The sequence below is a fragment of the Carcharodon carcharias genome, chromosome 14 (assembly GCF_017639515.1).
Source record: "Carcharodon carcharias isolate sCarCar2 chromosome 14, sCarCar2.pri, whole genome shotgun sequence".
In the NCBI taxonomy this organism is placed as follows: domain Eukaryota; kingdom Metazoa; phylum Chordata; class Chondrichthyes; order Lamniformes; family Lamnidae; genus Carcharodon; species Carcharodon carcharias.
Genome location: NC_054480.1, coordinates 60,498,968 through 60,522,713, shown reverse-complemented (window position 1 = coordinate 60,522,713; position 23,746 = coordinate 60,498,968). Strand labels below are relative to the sequence as shown.

Genomic DNA, 23,746 nt, shown 5'->3' with positions numbered 1-23,746 from the left:
AAATATCTTGCCAACATACAATGTTCCTCCAAGGAGCCCTCTAGATATCCATGAGTTCTAAAACTCAAACTTCATTTATCTGTTTGTTAGCTATCATACTCTAATCTAGTTATCTCCTCAAACAAAGCCTGGCCTTGCATGAAGGAAGTCTCTTACTTCTAAAACCCTGTTGCCTGATGCTTCTCCTCTTTGTTCTTCACACTAAGTCACTAAGTACACTTAGAGTACTCAGGATGCAATAAACACTTTGCTACTGAAATGGAATTTCACAAAACAATTTCTGAGGAGTTATGTGGTGGTACAGTGGTAATGTCACTAGACTAGTAATCTAGAGATAAAAACAAAAAAACTGCGGATGCTGGAAATCCAAAACAAAAACAGAATTACCTGGAAAAACTCAGCAGTTCTGGCAGCATCAGCGGAGAAGAAAAGAGTTGACGTTTCGAGTCCTCATGACCCTTCAACAGAACTTGAGTGAGTCCCTAGGACTCACTCAAGTTCTGTCGAAGGGTCATGAGGACTCGAAACGTCAACTCTTTTCTTCTCCGCTGATGCTGCCAGAACTGCTGAGTTTTTCCAGGTAATTCTGTTTTGGTTTTAGTAATCTAGAGACCCAGGCTATTGCTCAGGGGACATGGGCTCAAATCCCACTCTTTGAATTCAATTAATAAATCTGGAATTATAAATCTAGTCTCAGTGAGGTGACCATGAAACTATCACTAAGGGCAGAATTTAGCCCTTGATGGGCGAGTGGGCCCCACCGGCTCGGCAGCGAGCAGGCAGCTGACCCCCGCCGTCAAAACGGAGCCCTCTGCCATTTTGAGTGGGTGGGCCAATTAAGGCCCACCCAGCTATGCGCCTCCTGTGTGGGGTGAGGGTGGGGGTGGGGGTGGGTTGGGGAGAGGGAATCCCCAACTGTCAAAGTGCACTTTTTTGCGCATGCGCGCAAAAGAACACACTGCTCCCTGAGGCAAAGTGCTGTCTCAGGGAGTTTACTGACAGGTAAGAAAAGTCAAAAAATAAAGAAATATTAAAATTATTAACATGTCCCCCCTCGTGTGACAATGTCACACGAGATGGAACATGTTAATAAGAAACACATAAAGTTTATTAAATTTTTAAAAAACAGACATGAAACTTCATCCCGCCAGTGGATGAAGTTTCATGAATAATCTAGAGCTTGCTGGGGCTCCTAGCCTGCCCGCCAGCCTTAAGCTTGGACGGGCAGGGTCTTTAACAAGGTGAATTAGCCTGTCAATGGCTTTAATTGGCCATTGACAGGTCGGTGGGCAGACAGCTGATTTCGCTGTCCGCTCGCCTTCCTGAAGATTTAAATGGACCGGGATGACATCGCGGGTTCCTCCCGATGTCATCCTGCATCATTTTCTCTCGGCGAGCGGGCCCCACCCCTAAATCGCCGAGGGGAAAATCTCTCCACAATTGTTATAAAAGGCCAATCTGGTTCATTAATGTCCTTTAGGAAAGGAACTCTGCCATCCTTACCTGTCTGGCCTACACGTGATTCCAGCCCACAGCAATGTGGTTGACTCTAAAATGTTCAGTTCTAGGGCAATTAGGGATGGGCAACAAATGCTGGCTTTGTCAGCAATGCCCATTTCCCATGAAAGAATAAAGAAAAAACAAGTACAGACTCCTAAACTTCATGAGGTTTTTTTCGTTGCTGCATTTTATCAAGTTCAACACTGAACAGGAACAGCAGAGGGGAAGGGAAGGGTTGGTAATTTCTGATGGCTTCTTTACCAATTAAGAAAATTCATTGAAAAACTTAGCTGATGCTTCCATATCAATAAGACAAAGAAGGATGTGAGAAAATGGACTTCTATTGAAAAGAAAACAATTATTAATTGTTAAAGATTCCATTCATCAGTCTCAAATCCAAATGGTATAGACCAACACTGCCCTCCTCTGGCTCTATGCTTTTCTCAAAACCCTGACAGTACAACACTGCTCTTCTGAAGATGTGGTCCGCTTTAACTACATATGCTTCCATGTGCGGCTTTACAAATAGGTTACAAACTACTAAAATAGCCCACACCTCCTGACATGATTAGCCTTGTAGAGGAGGGTAGAGGGCAGTCACTTTTACTTGTGACAGGTTCCCACTTTCAATCAGGGACTTAAACCCCTCGGGGCTCCTGAAGATCGGTTTGGCAGGGGTAACACAAGTTTTGATCAGCCCCCTCCACCCCAGCCACCCTCATTTAATTCTGCTCTCTGTCTCAAAGACAGGAATCCCCAACAACACTGAAAATGATTCAGCTACATCTTTAAATTTGCTGAATATATCAAGTTATGCTAATCAATGATTAATGAGGCAATCTTAGCATTCAATTTACTGTACTGTAATATTATTAAATATTAGTCGCATGTAAAATTTATGGTGGCAGAGTGGAAAGTGATGCTGGTGGGGGTAGATCTGAGGAAACTTGTGTGAAAGGTGTGAAAAATATGTAAAGAATTCCCTTGACCAATCGACCACACTCCCACCGTAACTCTGAAGGAGTTTGGCAGAATGATTTAGGAAAATGATGGGACCAGAATAAACCTGATTCCAAATTTATTTGGGAAATGTTGATTGCCCATGAATAGAGGGAGCACTAATTGCCCAATTAAGGGCCTCATTTGGCATTAAAGTGGGAAGGGCATCCTTGGGCTCTCCTGAATCAGACTTAATTGGGGAAAGGTGGAGAGGCGGCAAGGTTCGCACCCTGCATTCTCCCACCTGATCTAACAGCTCCCTTGCCTTGGAACTTGCTGCCAGGGTCGGGCAGAACTAAATTCCCTCCAGAGTTTCAATCAGGCAGGACATCTGTTCACCCCACCATGCCTGCCCAGAACCCAAGCTACTTCCTGAGACAGGACTTATTGCAGACACGTGGTAAGCTCCCAGTAGGGTCCTTGCCACCAAAAGGAAGCCAGGCAGTGTAACTGAGGAACCTCCAGTGGTGTTACAATGGGGAAGTTGAGTGTAGCACCAGAAGAGACAAGAATCATCTCAAAAGGCCTGAAGCTTACAAATGCTGGAACTAAAACTCCTAATGCAGATCTCTGCAAAGAGCTAAGGATTCAGCAGGGAAGTGTTGGAGTTCTGACCTGGGAGAAGGAAAGGCTGCTTACCAATCTCTGAGCTACATGTTCACCTCTCTGATCTTACTGACCCTATGCCAATTTGCTCATGCCTCAGGTACAACATCATTATCTGTAGCCAGATGCTAGAGACACATTTGCTTCTTGCCAGTTACTGGCACTGTACATTTTCAAAATGCCTCTACTTACTTTATTTCCTTTTCTCCTTCAATCAGACCTGCTCCCTCAAGAGTCATGACACAATTCTTCAGAGTTTCAGGAAAGGAGTTCTGAAAGCTGATCTCTATGTGAACTTTCTTATTCACCACAGCAGAGAAATTCAGCATCTAAAGAAATGAATCAGTTTTTAACATTGAAAATGATACTTCATTCCCTTTGACACATCACGATGAGTAATAACGTGGCTTTATGGATATAACTTGCCTATGAAAATATTTGGAACCAAACATAAGTCTACCTAAACAAAAAATAAAATTGATACATGCTGCGTTACACATTGGGGTTTATATTCAGATATTTTCCTGAGTACCAAAGACCACGCTGGAAAAAGAGCAGCTGCTAATTGACAAGTGAAAAATCTTTTTGCCCCCACACTGACCACCTAATGTCTTTTCAGGTGACTTGTTTGTGGAAGCGACCGCCCTTGCTATTAGCAGCAAAGTGTGCCAAGGCCCCCAGGGATGACTGGTGGCATAATAGGTGTGAGTGGTCCCAAGCTACATGATCTGGTGGCATGCTGTGCTTTGTTCTGCAACATTTCCACCATTAAAGACTTATTGTGAATGCAGGAAAATCAGGAACAGGAATAAGACATTTAGCCCCATGGATCTGTTCTGCCATTTAATTAGTTCAAGGCTAATCTTTACCTCAACTCCATTTTCCCACTTTTGCTTCATACCACTTGACAATAAACTATCTCAGCTTTGAAAGCTCCTATTCTCATCATATCCCTGACCTTTTGGGAGATAGATTCCAAAATTTCTACTATCCTTTGCATGAAAAAATGTGCAAAGTTGCCCATAAAGAGGGGAATTGAGGTTTGTTTTTCTGGGTAGATGAAGCAAGATGAGCTAAATGGTTTTGCAAACCTGTAACTATTGAGTGATCTACTTATACACTGGTCTTACTTTTTATGCAAACCTCATGTGGAAAATAAGCACACAGCTTAATCCTATCATCAACGATGAGAATTTGGGCAAGGGTAATCAGAATTCAAATTTTTATGGCATTAATTGTGCAAATGGTATGGTCATACATTTTGTGTGAGGACCGTTTAGGACTGTCTCAAAAATTGCAACAATTATCACCCGACCCTGCCCCTGCTTCAGCTCATATGTTACTGAAACAGTTATCCAACTATTTTTTACCTCTGGAATTGACAGTTCCATCACACTCCCCGCTGACTCCCCACACCCTATCCACTGTAAACTTGAGATCAGACAAAACTCTGATGCATGAATCCTTATTTGCACCAAAGCCTGGTCATCCATCACCTTGGTGCTTGCTGGTCTACAATGGCTCCTGCCCAAGAGATAACTCAGTTTTAAAATTCTAATCTTTGTTTTCAAAAACCCTTCATGTCTCATGCCCTCCCTATCTCTGTAATCTCCTCCAGCATACAACCCTCTGAAATATCTGCACTCCTCTAATTCTGTCCACTTCAGCTCTCCAATTTTAATTGCTCCGCCATTGGCAGTTGTGCCTTCAGTTGCTAAGGCTCTATAGTTCAGCGTTCCTTCTCTATTCCTCTCCATCTTTCCACCAATCCTTCTTTTAAGATGCTCCTAAAACCTTACTTATTTGACCAAGCTTTAGGCCATCTGTTCTAATATCACGAAAAGTGTCTCTGTGTCAGCTTTTGCTTTCTGATGCTCTTGTGACGTGCCTTGGGTCATTTTATGATGTCAAAGACACTAGTGAGTACAAGTTGTTCTTGTATCACAAATTATGTTGTGATATGATTTCTTGACTCTGGTGCACATATTCCTCACCATTGCATCTAAGCCCACCAGTGTACAATCTGCCTTAAAATAACACTGCAAAAGGGAAAATAAAACCATCAATTGATACTAGCACAATTAGCGTTAGCTTCTACGGTGGAGTTTTAATGAGGTGAGACAATTCATCACCATTACCTTAATTATTAGGGGAGGGTTGATCAGTGAAACGTCTTTCATTGCAAATGCGCTGCTTTTTGATGAAACATCAGTTACAACAGATATCAGCTTCATTAGGTTGTACATGTCAGGGAACAAGCCATACTCCTTGTAATCCACTTTCAAAGGTATTTTCTTTTCTGCAAAATATCAGGAAAGGAAAAATGTCATAAAATTGACATGTTTTTAACTTTTAAGTATCATATTTCACCTGAAGATACAGTATTGAAAATATAGTTTAATATTTTAACAGACAACAGACAATTCAGATCTCCTTACGAACTTGGTGGCATCGCTGATGAAAGTGAGAGCTCGTTGCAATGAGGAATAATACATCAGACAAGCTATTACAACTTCCCACCCAACCCAACCCAACATCCCCCCACCCCCATTCCATCCAACCACCCTGATTGGAGATCTGGCAGGAGTCCTGCGTTGCTTATATTCAGGAGGCCCAATGTAATTTAAGTGCAATCAAGTACTTAACCAGCCAGCGTGTGGACTCCCACATAATCAAGACCCCATCCACACCCCACCCTAAACCCGACAGTGGAAATCCTGCCCCGAGAACTACTGACCAGTCTGAGGCCAGCAGCTCGCTATTGCCGGAAGTGCCAGTAGGAGAGGTGGCTGTTGCCAGAAATGCCCCGATTGGCGCTGGATCCCTGTAGATAGGTGAGTGGGATGGGATGGGGATTGCGGGATGGCTTTGGTGAGGTGGGGTAAGGGGGCCTGGCTGTCAGCAGCACCCCATTCCCAATGCCCAGTTCAGGAAATGAGTACATGTCAACAAGGAACCACCTTCCACCCCCGCACCCGACAACACCATGAGGCCACAGGCACACCTGACAAGGTTTGCTGGGCAGTCTTCAGGAGCCACAGGAGACCTGTGTGACTCCCATTAAATCCCTGAGTCACCATTAAATCCTGGTGGGCTCAGCAATGATTGCCTTTAAGTGGCTCATTAATGAGCCTAATTGACATCCTGACACCTATGGGTGGGATTCCCTTGTCAGGCCCTTCCTGCTCTCCACGAAATTGCGGACAAATTTCCTGACATTAGGAGTCAGAAGCAGGTACTCCCATCTGATTGTCCTGGCCCCCTGCCATCATGCCTGCTCTAGTGGGGTCCTCTAAATTCAGCCCATTGAAACAGAAAATGCCAAAGGTACTCAGCAGGTCAGGTAGCAGTTTTGGAAAGAGAAACAGAGTTAACATTTCATGTCAATGACCTTTCATCAGTTCTCACATATGGTGATTGATCTAAAACATATGATTAGCCGTATTTAAAACTGCTGGCAGGGTCAGGACCCGGTGTGGACACAACTTAAAGATTACGGTCCCAGAAGTCGTCTCTGAATCCCAGTGTAGTAATTGTAAGTTAAACCATTTCTTACTGTGATGGGGCCATGTGACTGCACAGATGAATCAGCCCTAAGCACAGGGAATTTTAGGGGTGGAGCTTTTTAGCCTTGGTCTTTTTAGACTTGGAACAAGCATGTAGCCTCACCTGGTGTCTGTAATTAAACTTTACTGTTTCTTACAAGAAACCCATCCTGCACTCTAAGTTTATTACAATTGGTGATGAGGATAAATAGCGCTGATGCAGCACCTCGCCTCGCAACTGAGAGTATTTTGATTTTTTAAGAGAAGAAAGAAAAGTATATTCACCAGTAATGTGTCTCTAGCAGAATTGATCCATACGGCTCATCAGTTGAGGACTGGAGTCAATACATTGAGCGATTATGGTTCTACTTTGAAGCAAGGGTGGAGGAGAAATAGAAGGCAATTCTTCTCTGCGAGAGCAAAACCTAATCCATAGCTTGACGGCTCTGACCTCACCAAATTCACAGAACTAGTAGACCTTGTGAAAGGACATTTTTGGCCTAAACCCTCAGTGATCTTGCAAAGATTCAAGTTTCACTCTTGAGTAAGGGCCCCTGGTGATTTGATTGCATCATACGTCGTGAAGTTAAAACAGTTAACGGAACACTGTGACATTGGTGATACTTTAAACAACATGTTGCAAGATTGTTTAGTTTGTGGCATAAATGACCATGCCATTCAGTGCTATTTGCTTGCAGAGGCTGCCAGGGTACAGTGCACAGACTTGCAGAATCTGGGTCCTGTGGTCACACTATTTGGACGTTCATTGAGTGGAATCCCTTCCTGTTGACGAAGGCACCCAGCTGACCTGCTGGCACCTTGATGGCCACATGAGTGCAGTCAATTGCACCCTGGATGCAGTGCACCCAGCAATTGTTGCAAAGCCTCTGGCTTGCTCAGCCTGGCTGGCCTCATCTGTACAGAAATTAATAAGTGTCATTACCTGCCTGAACAGATCTTCTGTCACCAGTTCGATGCAACCGTGAACTGCTGACTGGGAGACTTCACAAGGATCCCCCACTGACCCCAGGAAAGAGCCAGAGGCATAGAAGGTGAGGGCCACTCTTACCTTCAGAGTCACTGGCATGGGTTTTCCGCCCACACAGTTGGAGGTGACTTCAGGCCCAATCATATGACAAATGGAGGTCACGGTCTCCCTGGAGAGGTGGAGCCTCCTTTGGCATTGCACCACGGACATATTAAGGTAGCTGCATTGCTACCTGTAAACCCTGGCAGCAGGATAGTGGCGTCTTCTGCGGCCACTTCCACCTTGGACTACCTGCTGGCCCTGCACCCTTGTGCCTGCATCTCTCCTCCCACAGGTTACTCCCTTGGAAGCTGCATTGGGACACTTGACCTCCTCTCCCTCCTGCCTCTCGCTTCCTCCTCAGAGGAGGTGCCACCAGCAGAGAGCACAATCCCCATTACTAGGGTTACAGAAGGCTGTCTGATACCTGGAAGGGTCCACATGGTCAAAATCCTCCAGGGGCATTGGAGACACCAATGAGTCCTGAAGTGAAGCCTGGAAATGCTAAGAATGAAGCTCAAAACAGAGATGAAGCTGTCTCAAGTTCAAATAAGCAACCAGCAGCAAACTATCTCCTAAACTCCTCACTACTCACACTGGCAATGTTCTTGAGGATTTTTAATCCGCCTTTGGATGAGGTTTTGCAAAATGTGGTCTGCCCACCTGCTCGTTTTGCCCATGCGATGAGCACAAAATCACACAGGCAACGTAAAATCTGGATCAATTGGATTTTAATAGCCTCAAGTGACCTTTTAATTGATGCCGGGAGCGGCTCTGACTCCCGCCTGCGCCCACTGACCTGAAGATTGCGAGCGTGCGACATCTTCTCATGTTATTTTACACCTGATCGGGTCGGGTGTGCACCTACCCACGAGGCATAAGATTCTGGCCCAAGTCTTTTTTGGACATCATAAGTTATGACCGTCGATTTTTGCCTAATCTAAATTGTTAGGCCCTTTACATTTATTATTGAAGAAGAACCTCAGATGGTCTTGGAAGGCACAGCAAGAGGAAGCCTTCACAGGAGTGAAGAAACTTTTACACTCGTCGTGTCTGCTGGTGCACTATGAAATGTCTAAGGAATTGATACTCTCGTGATGCATCTCCCTACGGAGTGGGAGCAGAGTTGTCGCACAAGATGGAGGATGGATCTGAAAGACCGATAGGATAGGTATCCATAAACCTTTCTGCAGCCGAGAAAGGTTACTCACAAATTGAAAATGAGGGCTTATCTATCGTATTTGGAGTAAAAAAGCTCCATCAAGACTTGCATGGTCGACACTTCGCCATAGTGTCAGATCACAAACCACCAATAGCCTCTGCTAGAATTCAAAGATGGGCTTTAATTTTGGTCAGTACACAATTTTATGGCCCGCTGGATGTGCATAAAGCAAATGCAGACACCCTCAGTTGTCTCCCTTTGCCGATAGTATCACACATGTTCCAATACCTCAAGAGGTAGTACTTGCGTTGAATTTCCTACACTCACCAGTCTGCGCAAGACAGATAAAGAATTGGACAAGTCAGGATCCAATTTCAGCAAAAGTCCATGAACAAGTATTTCAAGGATGGTCAAATGCACAAGTCCCTGAAAAACTAAAACCATTCTTTGTATGCAGATCTGAGCTGAGTTGTCAAGATGGTATATTGTTATGTGGAGCAAGAGCAGTTATTCCTGTGCAAGGAAGAGAACTATTATTGGAAGAACTTCATAATGCGTATCCTGGTGTTTCAAAAATGAAGCTGCTGTCACATGAAGTTATACCTGGTGGTCAGGTATAGGCAGTGATACAGAAAAAATAGTGAAACACTGTCTCCAGTGTCAGCAACAGCAGAATTTGCCCATTTCAGCTCCACTGCATCCGTGATAGTGGCCTGGTCAAGCCTGGGTTAGACTACATATAAACCATATAGGTCCATTTCTAGATACCATGTTTCTGGTGATTATCGGTGCACATTCCATATGGATAGACCTGTTTGAAGTGAAATGAAGTGTTGCACCTTCATCTGCAACAATTGAAAAACTGTGCCAGAGTTTCAGTGTTCATGGTACTGCTTTCACTAGCCCTGAATTCCAAAGATTCATGAGCCTAAATGGGATTAAACATCAGAACAGCACCACATCACCCCTTGTCCAGTGGGTAGCAGAAAGAGCAATGCAAGCCTTTAAAATAGGCATGAAGAAACTAACAGAGGCAACATTGGAAACAGATTTCAAGATTTCTGTTCAGCTATCACGCAACTCCTCATGAGACCACTGGTTTAACACCTTCAGAATTGGTAGTGAATTGTTGACTTCATACAAGATTGAGTCTAATATTTCCTAATTTAGAGGGGAAGGTGGAAAGAGACCAGGGTAGTCAGAAAGTGAATCAAGACATTCACAGTAAAGGTCAGGAGTTTACTGTGGGAGAGACAGTTTTTATACAAAATTTCATAACTGGGCTGAGATGGGTCCCTGGTACAATTGTCTCCAAAACAGGACCTTTATTTTACCAAGTAGAAGTGTAAAACAGGATTGTTAGAAAACATGTGGATCATTTCAGTAGCCGAGAAACCCTCCAACAACCAATTAATCCACCTGAAATCAAAGTCGAAACTTAGACTTTGGTGCTGGATCAACAAAGAATTGACATGCCCGATGTCTCTGTTGAAGTAAATAATTCTGAACTGCCATTGTCTTGGGATGTTCCTGATGCTGCAGTTCCTGTGCAAGCCGGTCCGATGCAAGAACCTCCAGTTATAGAGTTGCCTTACTCTACCTGAATCTGAAAACCTCCTCAAAGACTAAATTTATAATGACATGAACTATTTTAATTGCATATATGGGTTAAGATGTTTTTGTAAATAAGATAGTAAAACAAAACTAAAGGGGGAGGAATGTAGTAATTGTAAATTAAACCTATTATACTGTTATGGGGACCAAGTGACTGTACACACAAATCAGTCCTAAGTGTGGGGAATCTTAGGAGTGGAGCTTTTAAGCCTTGGTCTTGGAACAAGCATGTAGCCTCACCTGTAAATAAAGTTCACTGTTTCTTACAAGAAACCAGCCCTGCATTCCAAGTTTATTACACTAAATTAATAGGGAACCTGCTCACGTCCAATTAATAGACCATTAAGCTCGGTTAATGTGTTGGGCAGGTAGGGACTGTCATTTTTAATGGAGACTTTGACAAACCCCAGCAGGCTGGCTCCCTTGGATTGTTAATGTTGAAAATACTGTGACAATTGAGTGCATGCTCTAATTGTGATTAAGAGCAGCTGACTGGGGTAAGGTTAGGGTACGTACGTAAGCGAGTTTCCACCTGTGTGGGGGTGAAGCTGTGTAGCAGGGAAAAGTAGTCTGCACTTACCTTATACTGGGTTTTGTGAATAAACCGATGTTGAAGACAGACTGGCTCTAGCTTCTTCCTTTAACCAAAGCTTGCTTAGCAGAATAACATAGTTATCCTGCACCCAATCATGCAATTTACCTCAGTTTTGTTCGTTCACACTCCGTCTCATGCCTTTATGCTGCTGGCCCTCTGAGGTGCTACCGTCTCTCTTCATTAAGGCAGCAGCAGGCCCCCAACATGGCTGCCGCCTGCCTTTGCTGCTGATGCCAGGCGGGCAGCCACCTCCATCTCCTGGAGATACTTGGTGCTTGTAATTGGGCACCCATGCTCCCATCCTGCTGAATTAGAGCATTTACATTTCAAAGTAGCATCGTATGTCACAGCTGAGGCACAGAGTCGGGACCTGGAAATTATCTGGATGTTACATTCCTGACACTTCTTTGAAAATCCTGCTGGTTAACTCTGTTTCTCTCTGCCTGACCTGTCGAGTATTTCCGGGTTAAACGTAACACCTCTTTCATTACCTGTGTTGGGAGCGATAGTGATCTCTTGTTCATGCTTCTTGATGCATTGGTTCTCTGTTACTGCATTGTACTTTCTTTTCTTAGCCCAAAATCTGAGGTTATAGACCTTTTGCTCTGAAGTATTGTTGGAAACGACCATAGAGACTGCAATTGGTTTTCCATTGTAAATAGGCAGCTCAGTGACGATAGACAAGCTTAATGTCTTTTCTGGTGTTGGAATATTTTGCATTCTGTTAGCCTTTTCAAAAACATCTGCTTCTTGAACAGAGCCTTGGAGTCAAAAACAAATGAGTGTTGATACATACAAGACAAGCAAGTTTGCTAGCTTTACTGATTTAATGCATCGATAGTCTGAGTTTCTGACAGTTTCAAGGTCAGTACTGTTGATAATTAAACAGCTAACTTTATACATGGTCTGCACATGGATCAAATCCTGGTCAAAGTTTGCACCAAAACTAACTGCTATATATTTATTCTCCAGTTTTAAAATAATTTAGTTTACTTGTAACCAGCTATAAAATCACCTACTCATCCTCCATGAACCCTTACTTTGAGTATCAAGCATTTGTGTGGCATCTTCGTGAAAACTTTTTGAAAATTCAAATATATTACATCCACTGGTTTACCTTTATCTACCCAGCTGTGCTTGCTCAAAAAACTCAGATAGATTTGTCAAATACAATTTCCTTTCCATAAAACCCTGTTGATTCTACTTAATCATATCATGATTTCCTTAGTGCCCTGTTATCACTTTCATAATAATGGATTCCAACATTTTCCCTCCTACTGATACTTTTTTGGCAAGGCCAGCATTTGCTGCCTATTCTATGTGCCCTTGAATTGAGTGTTTGCTAGGCCATTTCAGAGGGCAGTCAAGTCAACCACATTACTGGAGTCACATGTAGGCCAGATTGGGTAAAGACAGCAGATTTCCTTCTCTAAGAGCATTATTGAACCAGATGGGATAGTTTCATGGTCTGAGACTAGCTTTCAATTCCAGATTTCTTCATTAATTGGATTAAATTTCACTAGCTGTCATGGTCGAGTTTGAACCCATGTCCCTAACACATTCGTCTCAGCTTTTGAATTACCACTATGCTTCCATCTCCTCCTACAAGAGAGATAACTGGGCTGTAGCTCCCTGTTTTCTCTCTTCCTCCTTTCTTGAATAGTGTTGTCACACTTGCTACCTTCCAATTCATGGGAAACATTCCACAATCTAGGGAACTCTGGAAAATCAAAATCAATGCACCCACTATCTTTACAGCCAGCTCCTTTAGAATACCAGCATGTAGGCCAGCAGGCCCATGGGAATTGTTGGCTTTTAGTCCCATTAATTCCTCCAGTATTATTTCTTTACCCATATTAATTACCTTAATTTCCTCACTGTCATTGACCCCTGAGGCAGAATTTTCTGGTCAGCGGGCCCGATGCGCTAATGTGTAAAATGATGCGCAACCAGAGTTGACTGCACACCCGCCGATATGTACATGGTCTATTAAGGCCATTAAGGATCTAATTAAATAAAAACAAAAAAACTGCGGATGCTGGAAATCCAAAACAAAAACAAAAACAGAATTACCTGGAAAAACTCAGCAGGTCTGGCAGCATCGGCAGAGAAGAAAAGAGTTGACGTTTCGAGTCCTCATGACCCTTCGACAGACCTGCTGAGTTTTTCCAAGGATCTAATTAAAGCTATTCTAAATGCTGTCCGTCCAATCTTATGGTTGGCGGGCAGGCAAAAAGGCCAAGCAACTTTCACGTTTTTTAGGAAAACTCATCTACAATGCGGGATGATGTTTCCTAAAGCATTTATTAAATAAATTGTAAAAATTTCATAAATTTAAAAACATGTCACAGCTCATGTGACACAGTCACATGAGGGGACATGGTTAAATTAATTGTTACACCTATTATTTAATAATTTTATTGTCCAGTCAATCTCCCTGAGGCATGGATCTGCCTCAGGGAGACTGAAGCCCTCTTTCGCACGTGTGCGCAAAAGAGCACTGGAGCTGATTCTCCCTCCTCCCCCTGCCTGCACATGTAGTGCTGAGCGCTACTGGCCGCATATTACGATGGGTGGGCTTTAATTGACCCGCCTGCGTAAAATGGCGGCGCAGAGCCGATCATGGACGAGGACCGGCTCCACACCCGCCCCCCACTCACGCCCACCGAGCCCGCCCGCCATATGAAAATCCTGTCCCCGGTTTCCACTATTTCTATTTTGTCTATGTTTAAGACAAATAAAAAAAGTTGTCTAACATCTCTGCCGTTTTCTTATTTTCCTGTCTCAACCTCTGAGGGACCCATGTATACTTTCACTTTCTTCATTACTACATGTTTGTAGAAACTCTTTTTTTTATATTTCCTGCTAGCTTACTCTCATATTCCTCTAGCCAGGGATGGATAGCGTTTTTTTCCTCAATGTTTTTATTTCCTAATGAAATGTATATTCATAGAAAATTATGAGATTTCTTTAAATGTTCACCATTTCTCTCTGCTGTCAAATATTTAAATCTGATTCCCCAACTTTTTTTACCCAACGTGGTCCTCAATATTTGTAATTCACTTTATTCAAGTTTAAGCCTCTAGTTTTGGACTTAAGCAGGTTATTCTCGAAATCAATGCAAAATTCTACCATATTATGATTACTCTTGCCCAAAGGATCCCTTGTAGTGAGTTTTCTTATTAAACTTCTTCATAATGAAAGACAATATACAAAATAGTCATTTTCCTGGTTGTATCCACGATGTATTGCTCTATAGACAACTCATTACCAATTGCTCCCAGCAAAATGTTTTTGAAGTCTTGCTTATTTTGCAATGAGCAGTATTATGTACAATTAGAGATTAAACAAATTTGCCTTTCTTACTATGCATTAATTAATTTTGTTCTTACCATCAGGATATTTGTAATTGCTTGTAATGTCCTCACGTTCTTCTGAACCACAGCGCTTTGTGCTTATCTTGTGGCCAACACGTGATTCATTAACTTTCATTTTCATTTTTTCTCCACTATTAAAAACCAGCCAATCCACACAATGTGCGTTTACCTCAGCAAAAACAAATGGGATGTCATATTGCATATCCATCTCCCCTTCCTTGATTGCATTTACTGAAGCTGGTCCACAGCAGTAAATTCCTAAAAAGCAGGGAAATCGTTGAGAAATTGAATAGATTATAGCAATATGAAATGAACAGGTACTTAAAAGGCTCATTTCTTTGTCTGTGTCCTGTATTTAAACATTCACACTGGGAGCTGCAATTCCACTGAACCTTGAGCCATTCCTTTAAAAGGCAAAATTGAGATCTTGGAGTTTAATATGAACTCTGATTCAATTACTCTCTGGTATCTAACCACTTATCTATTATCCTTTTCAAATCAAACATTGCATCCCTAAAAGGATAAAAGCATTAAGATATGAGGGCAGGTTGCATAGACGAGGCTTGTATTCTCACAACTGCATAAGATTAATGGGTGATCTAATAGAGAGGCTTAAGATGGTTAAAGGATTTGATAGGGTAGATAAAGATAAACTATTTCCTTTGGCGGGAAAGTGCAAAAAAGTGGCAAAAGATTAAAATTAGAGCTAGGGCATTCAGGGGTGATGTCAGAAAGCGCTACTTCACATGAAAGGTAGTAGAAATCTGGAACCCCCGTTCCTAAAAGTCTTTTGGGGCTGTGTCAATTGAAAATTTTAAAACTGAAATTGCTGGATTTTTATTATCTAAGGGTATTAAGGGGTTATGGAATCAAGGCAGGAGTTATGATTCAGATCAGCGACAATCTAATCAAATGGCAGAACAGGCTGCAGGGCCTGAATGTTCAACTCTTGTTCCTATGTTCCTAATGTGTCAATGTTTCAGTCATAAGGCACACTGTGTCCCTGAATGCTGTTTCTGTTCTTTACCATCACTTTCCTCCTGTGGTGTTGCATCCACAGCCTGCCATCCATCATAGCCTGGACTTAGGTCATTTCGTGCCATCCAACTTTCAACCCACACGTGGAAGTTCCTAAAGGAAAAGAGTTAAGTCACAGATTGCTGAAAATGTTAAATAGTTAGACCCAAGGTGGCAGCACCAATACAAATGCTGATAGATATAGGGGAGATGCTGGTATAGTGGCAATGTCACTGGACTAATAATCCAAAGACCCAGGTTAGTGCTCCGGGGACATGGATTCAAATCACACCATGGCAGCTGGTGAATTTAAAATTAATTCAGTTTGCAATTGAAAGCTAGTCTCAGTAATGATGACTATGAAACTATCATCAATTGTCATAAAAACTCATCTAGTTCACTAATACCCCTCAGTAAAACAAAGCTTTACTTGGTCTGGCCTACGTTTGACTCCAGAACCACAGAAATGTGGTTGACTCTTAAACGCCCTCTGAAATGGCCTAGTAAGCCACTCAGTTCAAGGGAAATTAGGGATAGGCAACAAAAACTGACCTTGCCAGTGATGCCCATATCCCATGAAAGAATGAAAAAATAGATTCTTAGCAATGACCATCAAAACCCGATGCAAATACTTAGTGACTTCCTGCAAATATTGACGTACTCCAAAAGGTCCCACTTATAAAACATCAGTTAATGAAAGGGATATAATTGCAGAAAATATTTATTATTATACAGCAATGGAAATATTGTACCACTAAATCAACAAATGCAAAAATCTAAAGAATTTCATACACCGGTTGAGTTCCCCTGAGGAGCAGGTACTTCAATTTGAGAACCTTTGTGATACACTGGGGCACATGATTAAAACCACCTATTAGTTCCTAAATTTCTCACCATCTTTCATAATTTCAGCCTCCACTTGCAAAATTTAAAATTTCTGATCATTGTTCAAATCAAAGAACAAATCAGTCTCCAACTTCCAAAGTTCATGATCAATGTCCATGTGCAAGTTTTGCTGTAGTTACCATTTAGATTAATAAATTGGTTGCTGAATATTCCAAAGAACTATTCCATTTGTGATCAAACTACTACTGTCAGGAAAACATGCAGTTGCATAGTTGCACGCTTTTCCTATCCAAATTAAGCTTTTTCCTGGCATACACTTTTCATATCAATAATTATAATGGCAAAAACCTTCAGTTAAAAGTCATGATGGGCAAAGCTCATGACAACATTGTGCTGTAATTGTGGGCCCTTGACACAAGATGGCACTATTGAACCCCCCCCCCCCCCCCCCCCCAACTATCCTACGGCCAGAATTCTTAAGAAGGCGGCGTTCCCATCCGAAATGCCTGCGGGGAACACAACCAGATTGGCCGGCAGCTCTCCAGTTTTTCCAGGAACAGGCTAGGAGAGACACTAGAAGGAGCTGCCTGACCCTAAGTCCAGGGAACCGGGGAAAAAGGTGTCAGGGGTCTGGGCGGGGAGGGTAGGAAAGGCCTGTAGGGTTGTGAGGCCGGGGGGGAAGGGGTGATTGGGGTCTCGGGGGATAGGCCGTGGAGAGGGAAGGGATGTCTGCAGGTCACCAGGCCTTAAGGGGAGGGCACCGCCAGTCAGAGGTAGGCTTCTGATGGAGGCGCCACCACCCACATACCCCCTGCCACCTTCCCACCCAAGACCTACCTTGCTTCATTTCCGGCCTTCCTCCACACCCCCCCCCCCACCCAGCCCTTGAATCTCTTTTGTCTCTACTCTGCTGCCAACACAATAAACAACCTACTGTAATTGTATATTAGCATGCTTGAAATATTGGCTGCTGTCCACTTTTCTGATAGACTGAAATTCTCACTTGTCCCCATTCTTGAAACTCTGAAAACTATCTTTCCCAGCTCTATTCCACCTCTGGTTATTCATGCTTCTGGTTTCACTCTACCTAATCTTCCTTCCAATTCAATTTGCTTTTCCCTTCTCTTAGATTTTCTCTCTGGCTCTGTATTTAACACTGGCAGTAAGAATTTTTTTGAATATGAGAAACAATGGCACTAGAAATTGTTACCAAGTAGTTCTCTCCATGCAGCTTAACTATAACACTAGCATTATGTTATTCAGAGTGCATTTGTTAACAACCGCATGCTGTTTGAATATTCAATTTGGTTTTTAACTCACCAAATGCTATCAGCTGATTCTCCCAGGTTTTCCGCTTCTACATTGTAATACTCATCAATGGTTAAGTTTGCATCAGTATCATGAGCAGAATCAAAGTTGGTGACCACACGAGTAGGAATTCCTAAACATCTTAAAACTAAAGAAAGAAAACGTTATTAGTTTACTTCCATGTGTTTCCAACTATAGAAGAACAACTACCCTAGTGCTCTTAAAAAGTAAATTCTCGACCAATTTAATCATCCCACATTTGAATCCAATTGACATAGTCCAGCTGTTGGAAATTGTTGTCACTGTGAATCTTAATGTTTATGCAGGATTTGAGATACTGCTTAGAAATTTAGCATGCAATATTGAGCTCAATTACTAGATCATTTCTGACCCTAATGAAATACATAATAAAATGTAACTTTGATATGAATAGCAATTAATGTGGAAGATTGCGTATCACTCAATTGCAAAAATAGTGCAGCATTGATTTGGTGCATTAATTCTATGAGGTTATCTTTATCTTCTGCTCTGACATTGACATAGGGCTGGATTTAATTATGGTGACTAGGGTTTCGCCCACAGGCTGGAGAACCAGTGGGAACCCTGCGTCGCTTGTGCAGGGGAGGCCTGGCCAAACTAAATGCCACGCAGGCACTTAACTGACCAGGCTCAGGCCTTCCTTGGGATTTAGGAGCCTGCGGGTGGCATGACCGAGAGCTGCCAGCCAATCAGAGCTGGCAGTTCTCCATTTCTGGTAGAACCACCAGAAACAATGTCTGCAGCCTGTAATACTCAAAGAACTTCACCAGAGATCATCATTGAATTGCTCGAAACAGGTGAGTGAGGACAAGATGGAGTTGTGGGGGCAGGTTTGTGGGGCGGGCAGGGGGGGATTGAGGCAATTGCAGGGAGGTGACTTTCAGTGATTTCCCCACCCTTCCCGATGCTGGGTTTCTCGATAGGGCACTGAGTGACTGTCAAGGGGAGCCCACTCCCCAACCCCATCACCAACCATTCCCCCACTCTCCACCCCCTCTCCAGTAGGCCATTGGCAAAACTGTCTGGGTTTGCTGAGCAGCCTTCACGTGTCACCCCTTCACGTGTCACCGGAAACCTGTGAAATTCCCATTTAATCCCTGAACCACCAGTAAATTCCAGTGGGCTCAGAGATATTTGGTGTCACTTGGCTCATTAATGAGCCTAATTGACATCCCGCTGTGAGTGGGTGAGTTTTGCACATTGGCCACTTCCAGCCTCTGATTTAACCATGGGATGTTTTCCTGCTTCCAGAAATGTAATACATAGCCTTTCTCTTAGTGGGCCAACTGTCATGTTTTCTACCATGATTAAATTCCATGCATATTGTGCAAACAACCATTTATAGCCATTTTCACCATTTCTCCATGGCTTCCATAGAAACATGGGAACACATGAACAGGAGTAAGCCATTTAGCTCTCGAGCCTGTTTCACCATTCAATGAGATCTTGTTGATCTATAACCTAACCCCATATGCCTGTCGTTGCTCCATATCCAGTAATACCTTTGCCTAACATTATCTATCAATCTCAGCTTAAATTACCATTTCCATGAGAAAATTTCAAAGCTCTACCACCCTCCATGTGTAGATGAATTTCACTCCTGAAAGTTCTTAGTCTAATTTTTAGATATTACGGCAGCATATTACAGAGGTGGGAGCGGAAGGCTGGCCTCCCCAGAAGCAAAGTCAGCATGGAGCCGACTCGCTAAGTGCCAGCCCGCTCCGCAGTCATAATGTGCTGCAGGCGGGCTAAATAGGCAACCTCACTTGTGAGGAAGTCCCGCCCTCGGGAACTGCCAGCCAGTCGGATTGGCCGATAGCTCCAGCAGTCCTGACAGTGCTGAGAGTTAGTGTGCACTGCTAGGACTGCAACCAGGCCCAAGGAGGTGGTCCATGGACCCCAGAGCAAGGTATGTCCAAAGTCTTGAGCAGGGAGAGTTTGGATAGCTTCGGGAAGGGAGTAGGGGCGGGGTTGGGGGGGGCGGTGTGTTTTATTGAGCAGATGGGTTGAGTACCCACCCAACTTCCCCATCTCTCAATCCCAAACTATAGGAGTGAGCTCAAGGCTGGGTGGGAAGGTGGTGATGTTTGCACCCACCCTATTTTACATACCATCCCCAGCAAAAAATGCCCAGTGGAGGCACATAAAATCCAGTCTCATGTCTCCTGATCCCAATCTCCCCAGCCAGTAGAAATAGCTTTTCTCTATCAACCTTACCATTACCACATAACATCTTGAAAACTTCAATCAAATCATCCCTTAACTTTTTTAAATTTGAGGGAACATCATCTTAGTTTGTATAATCTCTTCTCATTATTTAAACATTGGATTCCAGGCATCATTCTAGTAAACTGACGTTACACTCCGTCCAAGGCCAACTTATCCTTGCTAAGGTGTGGTGCCCAGAATTGCTCAAAGTACTCCAGATGTGATCTAACCTGTTGAAGTATGTGTTCTCCATTCTAGTCCTCTTGATATAAAGGCCAGAACTCATTAGTCTTTTTATTTACTTTCTGGTGCCAGCATCCCACACCACTTCTTCAGTCTGAAATGGAACCCCTGTCCCCCACGCCACTCCTTTAACCAATCTTATGTTAGAGAACACCCACACCCCCTTTCCCAACCTCCACAACCCCAAGGAATTCTCAGGTCCTTAAACATAAATATTTGGAATGTCCATGAGCATTCCCCTGAACTCCTGCAATAGGTTCAACAAGAGATTGGCAAAAATCCCTGAGGGTAATGTAAATATCTATTTAAATTGCTCCCACAGGGTTTCTCCTGATCTTCCACTGAAATATGAAGTCAGGCAAAATCTAAGGAAATTCTACCCCAAGACATTCTTCCGCTATCCACTGAAATATGTTCTATAAACTTTTGTATATGTGCATATTTATTTGGGAATAATTAAATACATATTAACATTTACTAATTCCACTTCAACTGTAAGTCCCTTATTTTTGAGGTACAACATCCATTGCCTCTCTACCTGTGCAGGTGACTGCTGCAAACACCCAGCACTGCCCATAGCGAACTGCTTGGCAGTCACTGTTGTGCCATTTACGAAGGATTGCAACACTTCCGTTCCATTTCCCTGGGTATACTCCATCAGAATATGGGGGACTCCAACTGCCATAAAGTATTCCCGTATCATCATTGCAATTCACCTGAAAGGATAACACAGTAAATTTGTATTGGTGTTGTTGTGAAGTCATGACGATAATAAAAAAGACAAACAGATTGAAGGGATCAAAGGCATTAGATAATTTGTAGCCATTTACAGCGGCGGGCTATGGAAGTCTCTTTTGCTGGTATTAGTACTTACTAGGTTCTGGCCTCTTGCAATAAATTATAGGATGTGATTCCAAATCACATTGCTATTGTGGGACCGTGCTGCGCACAAATTGGTTGCCACGTTTACACTTCAAAAGTACTTTATTGGTTATGGAGCACTTTGGGGTGTCCTAGGGCTGTAAAAGATGAGTTTATAAATGCAAATTGTTTTTGTCCAGTAAAGACATCATATTCCTAATCTTCAAGGTATGAACATTGTTCAATGTGGATTCTTTGAAATTGGCTTTTCTTTTTAAAAATGGCCAATGTGCTGCAAAGATGGCTGAAAAAGTCAGATGACCTGACTTCTGTAGTCAAAAAATGTCTCACTGTCTAACAGAGCCAAAAGGGCACAAACCAGGTGAAAAGGTGTTAACTGCATGTATCCTGAAACCATCAAGAGACATTCCCAAATTGAATGGGTCAATTTTGAAACAAATAAGGTCTTAACCATACTCCACTCCCTCAGGTTGAATGTCTTAAATCAATAGACCAGGATGCGGCTAATCAACCCAAGACCACCATCTTAGTTGGAAGAGGAACTGCAATTGTGAGCAGTCACCTTAAGGCAGCAATGTTGGTCCCTCCATAATTTTTAAAATGCTGACTGCAGAAAGTAAGAGAGAGCAGCAGCAGCAGGATGGGTAATAGCATCTATGCCTTAAAAAAGCTGGAGATTGTATCATTGTAAGATCCCCAAGCCTGTTCCTTTTCAGGTCCACCAATACAGTAAACTGACCTCCTGGTAACGAAACTACAAACAACTAACTTTGAGACCTATAGAAAGCCCAACCCTTTGAGAGAATACTGAAACAACTTTGGCATATGACATCGGCTGTTTAATGCATCTGAACTAACCTTTAGGGGTAATCTGCATCAGGCCTACAATGTGTGTTTTCCAAAGGAAGACAATCACATGAATTATGAACTATTCCTTTGCTAATGGCCTGTAAAATTGCACTATTGTCTTCAACTGTACTTTCCTTGAGTATGTTTGTGTATATGAGACTGTATGAGGGAGTGCAATAACGTTAGATTTCAGGGTGAGCATGCAAATAACAAAACAAAATCTGAAAAGCTTGCTGCTGGTTATTCAAATTGTCCACCCACTCAGGGGTTAAAAAACACACAGATCTTCCTCTCAAAAGCTTACTGATTGAGGGCAGTTGGGAAGGGATCAGGGAATTCAGCAGATCTTTCTCATCTTATCTGGAACAGAATTCTTTCTTTTCCCTTGGTTTTCACTTCCCACTTTAAAACACAGGCAAGAATTTTCCCTTCAGCGAGCGGGGGTGGCGCCCGCTCGCCAACACATAAAATGGCACGGAATGACATTGCGCGGAACTCCTGATGCCATCCTGCGTCATTTGCATTTTCAGGTCGGCGGAGGCGCAGCTGAGTCAGCTGTGTGCCTGCCGACCTGTCAACGGCCTATTGAGGCCATTCAAAAAGAAATTAAAGCAATTAGTGGACCTGCCCGTCCAACCTTAAGGTTGGTAAAAACAAAAAACTGCGGATGCTGGAAATCCAAAACAAAAACAGAATTACCTGGAAAAACTCAGCAGGTCTGGCAGCATCGGCGGAGAAGAAAAAAGAGTTGACGTTTCTGTGGAAGGGTCATGAGGACTCGAAACGTCAACTCTTTTCTTCTCCGCCGATGCTGCCAGACCTGCTGAGTTTTTCCAGGTAATTCTGTTTTTGTTAAGGTTGGTGGGCAGATCTGGAGCACTGAAAAAACATGAAACCTCATCCATGGTCAGGGATGAGGTTCATGACGGAATTAAAAAATTAAGATTAACTTTTACTTAAAGCTATGTCCATGTCCCAACTCATGTGACATTGTCACATGAGGGGGCATGGATGGTTAATAAAATTTTCGGAAGAAAAGCTTTATCCCCTTCGGAATCAATCTCCCTGAGGCAGCACTTAGTCTCAGGGAGATCGGAGCGCTCCTTCGCACATATGCCATCCCCCCACGCTCCCCCACCCCCACCCCCCCCCCCCCCCCCCCCCCCACCCCCGCGTTCCCTCCTCCCCCCTCCCCTACACAGGGAGCGCATAGCGCTTCCGTGCGAACGTCATACTGGGTGGGCCTATATTAGCCCGCCCACAAAAAGTGGTGGCGCTCCCCTGATTGGGAGCGCCAATTGGAGGGCCACCTGCCCACACCCGCTCCCGCACTTCCCCCCGGACAGGGTAAAAATTTTGCCCACAATCTTCCAAAATCCTAATTTTGCAATTTTGAATGTTCTCCATTTTTAAAATTTTAATTCTGAAGGTGATCCAAACTAGCCTTGATCATCATCTTAATTTCTCAATAATACCTCAGGAACGTCCCACCCACACCATTTCCAGTACAATGCTGGAGCTTGGTTTATTGAGACAATTTTATTTTGGGGAGCCCCAGGATATCCTTAGGCAACATGGTGAGTGAAGCAGGTTGGGAGACACCCTCTTTCTCATCTGTTATGCCTAGGAAACTGAGCAATCCCCAGTGGGGCAAAATCTCCCCTTATTTGAACACAGTGTTGACATCTATATGCCTAGAGCAAATGCACGATAATTGAAACTACTGTGAAAGGTCACCAAAAAAGGCATACCTCCAGACTGAGGAAGAATAAATTGTTGGGATCAAGATAGTGGGAGAGAAATTTGAGGGGATGAAAAGACTGAAATTTACAGTGGTGAGAGGGTCTAGCCACTGATGAGACCCAAACATTGGATCAGAGCTAGTGTCTTGAATTGATTCTAGTTATGCTACCAATGAAAATTTGAGTG

General features: G+C 43.1%; 1 protein-coding gene across 1 annotated transcript in view; it reads right to left on the bottom strand.

Moving 5' to 3' along the window:
* The window catches only part of LOC121286939 (protein-glutamine gamma-glutamyltransferase 2-like), a 41,915-nt gene that overhangs the window by 633 nt on the left and 17,536 nt on the right, over positions 1-23,746 (bottom strand). The window contains exons 6-12 of the mRNA XM_041204254.1: positions 20,625-20,802; positions 17,609-17,744; positions 15,453-15,556; positions 14,441-14,683; positions 11,540-11,809; positions 5,244-5,404; positions 3,298-3,434 (exon numbers count right to left, since the gene is read on the bottom strand). Coding sequence (XP_041060188.1) covers positions 3,298-3,434; positions 5,244-5,404; positions 11,540-11,809; positions 14,441-14,683; positions 15,453-15,556; positions 17,609-17,744; positions 20,625-20,802 — 1,229 coding nt within the window. The remainder of the gene's footprint in view (positions 1-3,297; positions 3,435-5,243; positions 5,405-11,539; positions 11,810-14,440; positions 14,684-15,452; positions 15,557-17,608; positions 17,745-20,624; positions 20,803-23,746) is intronic.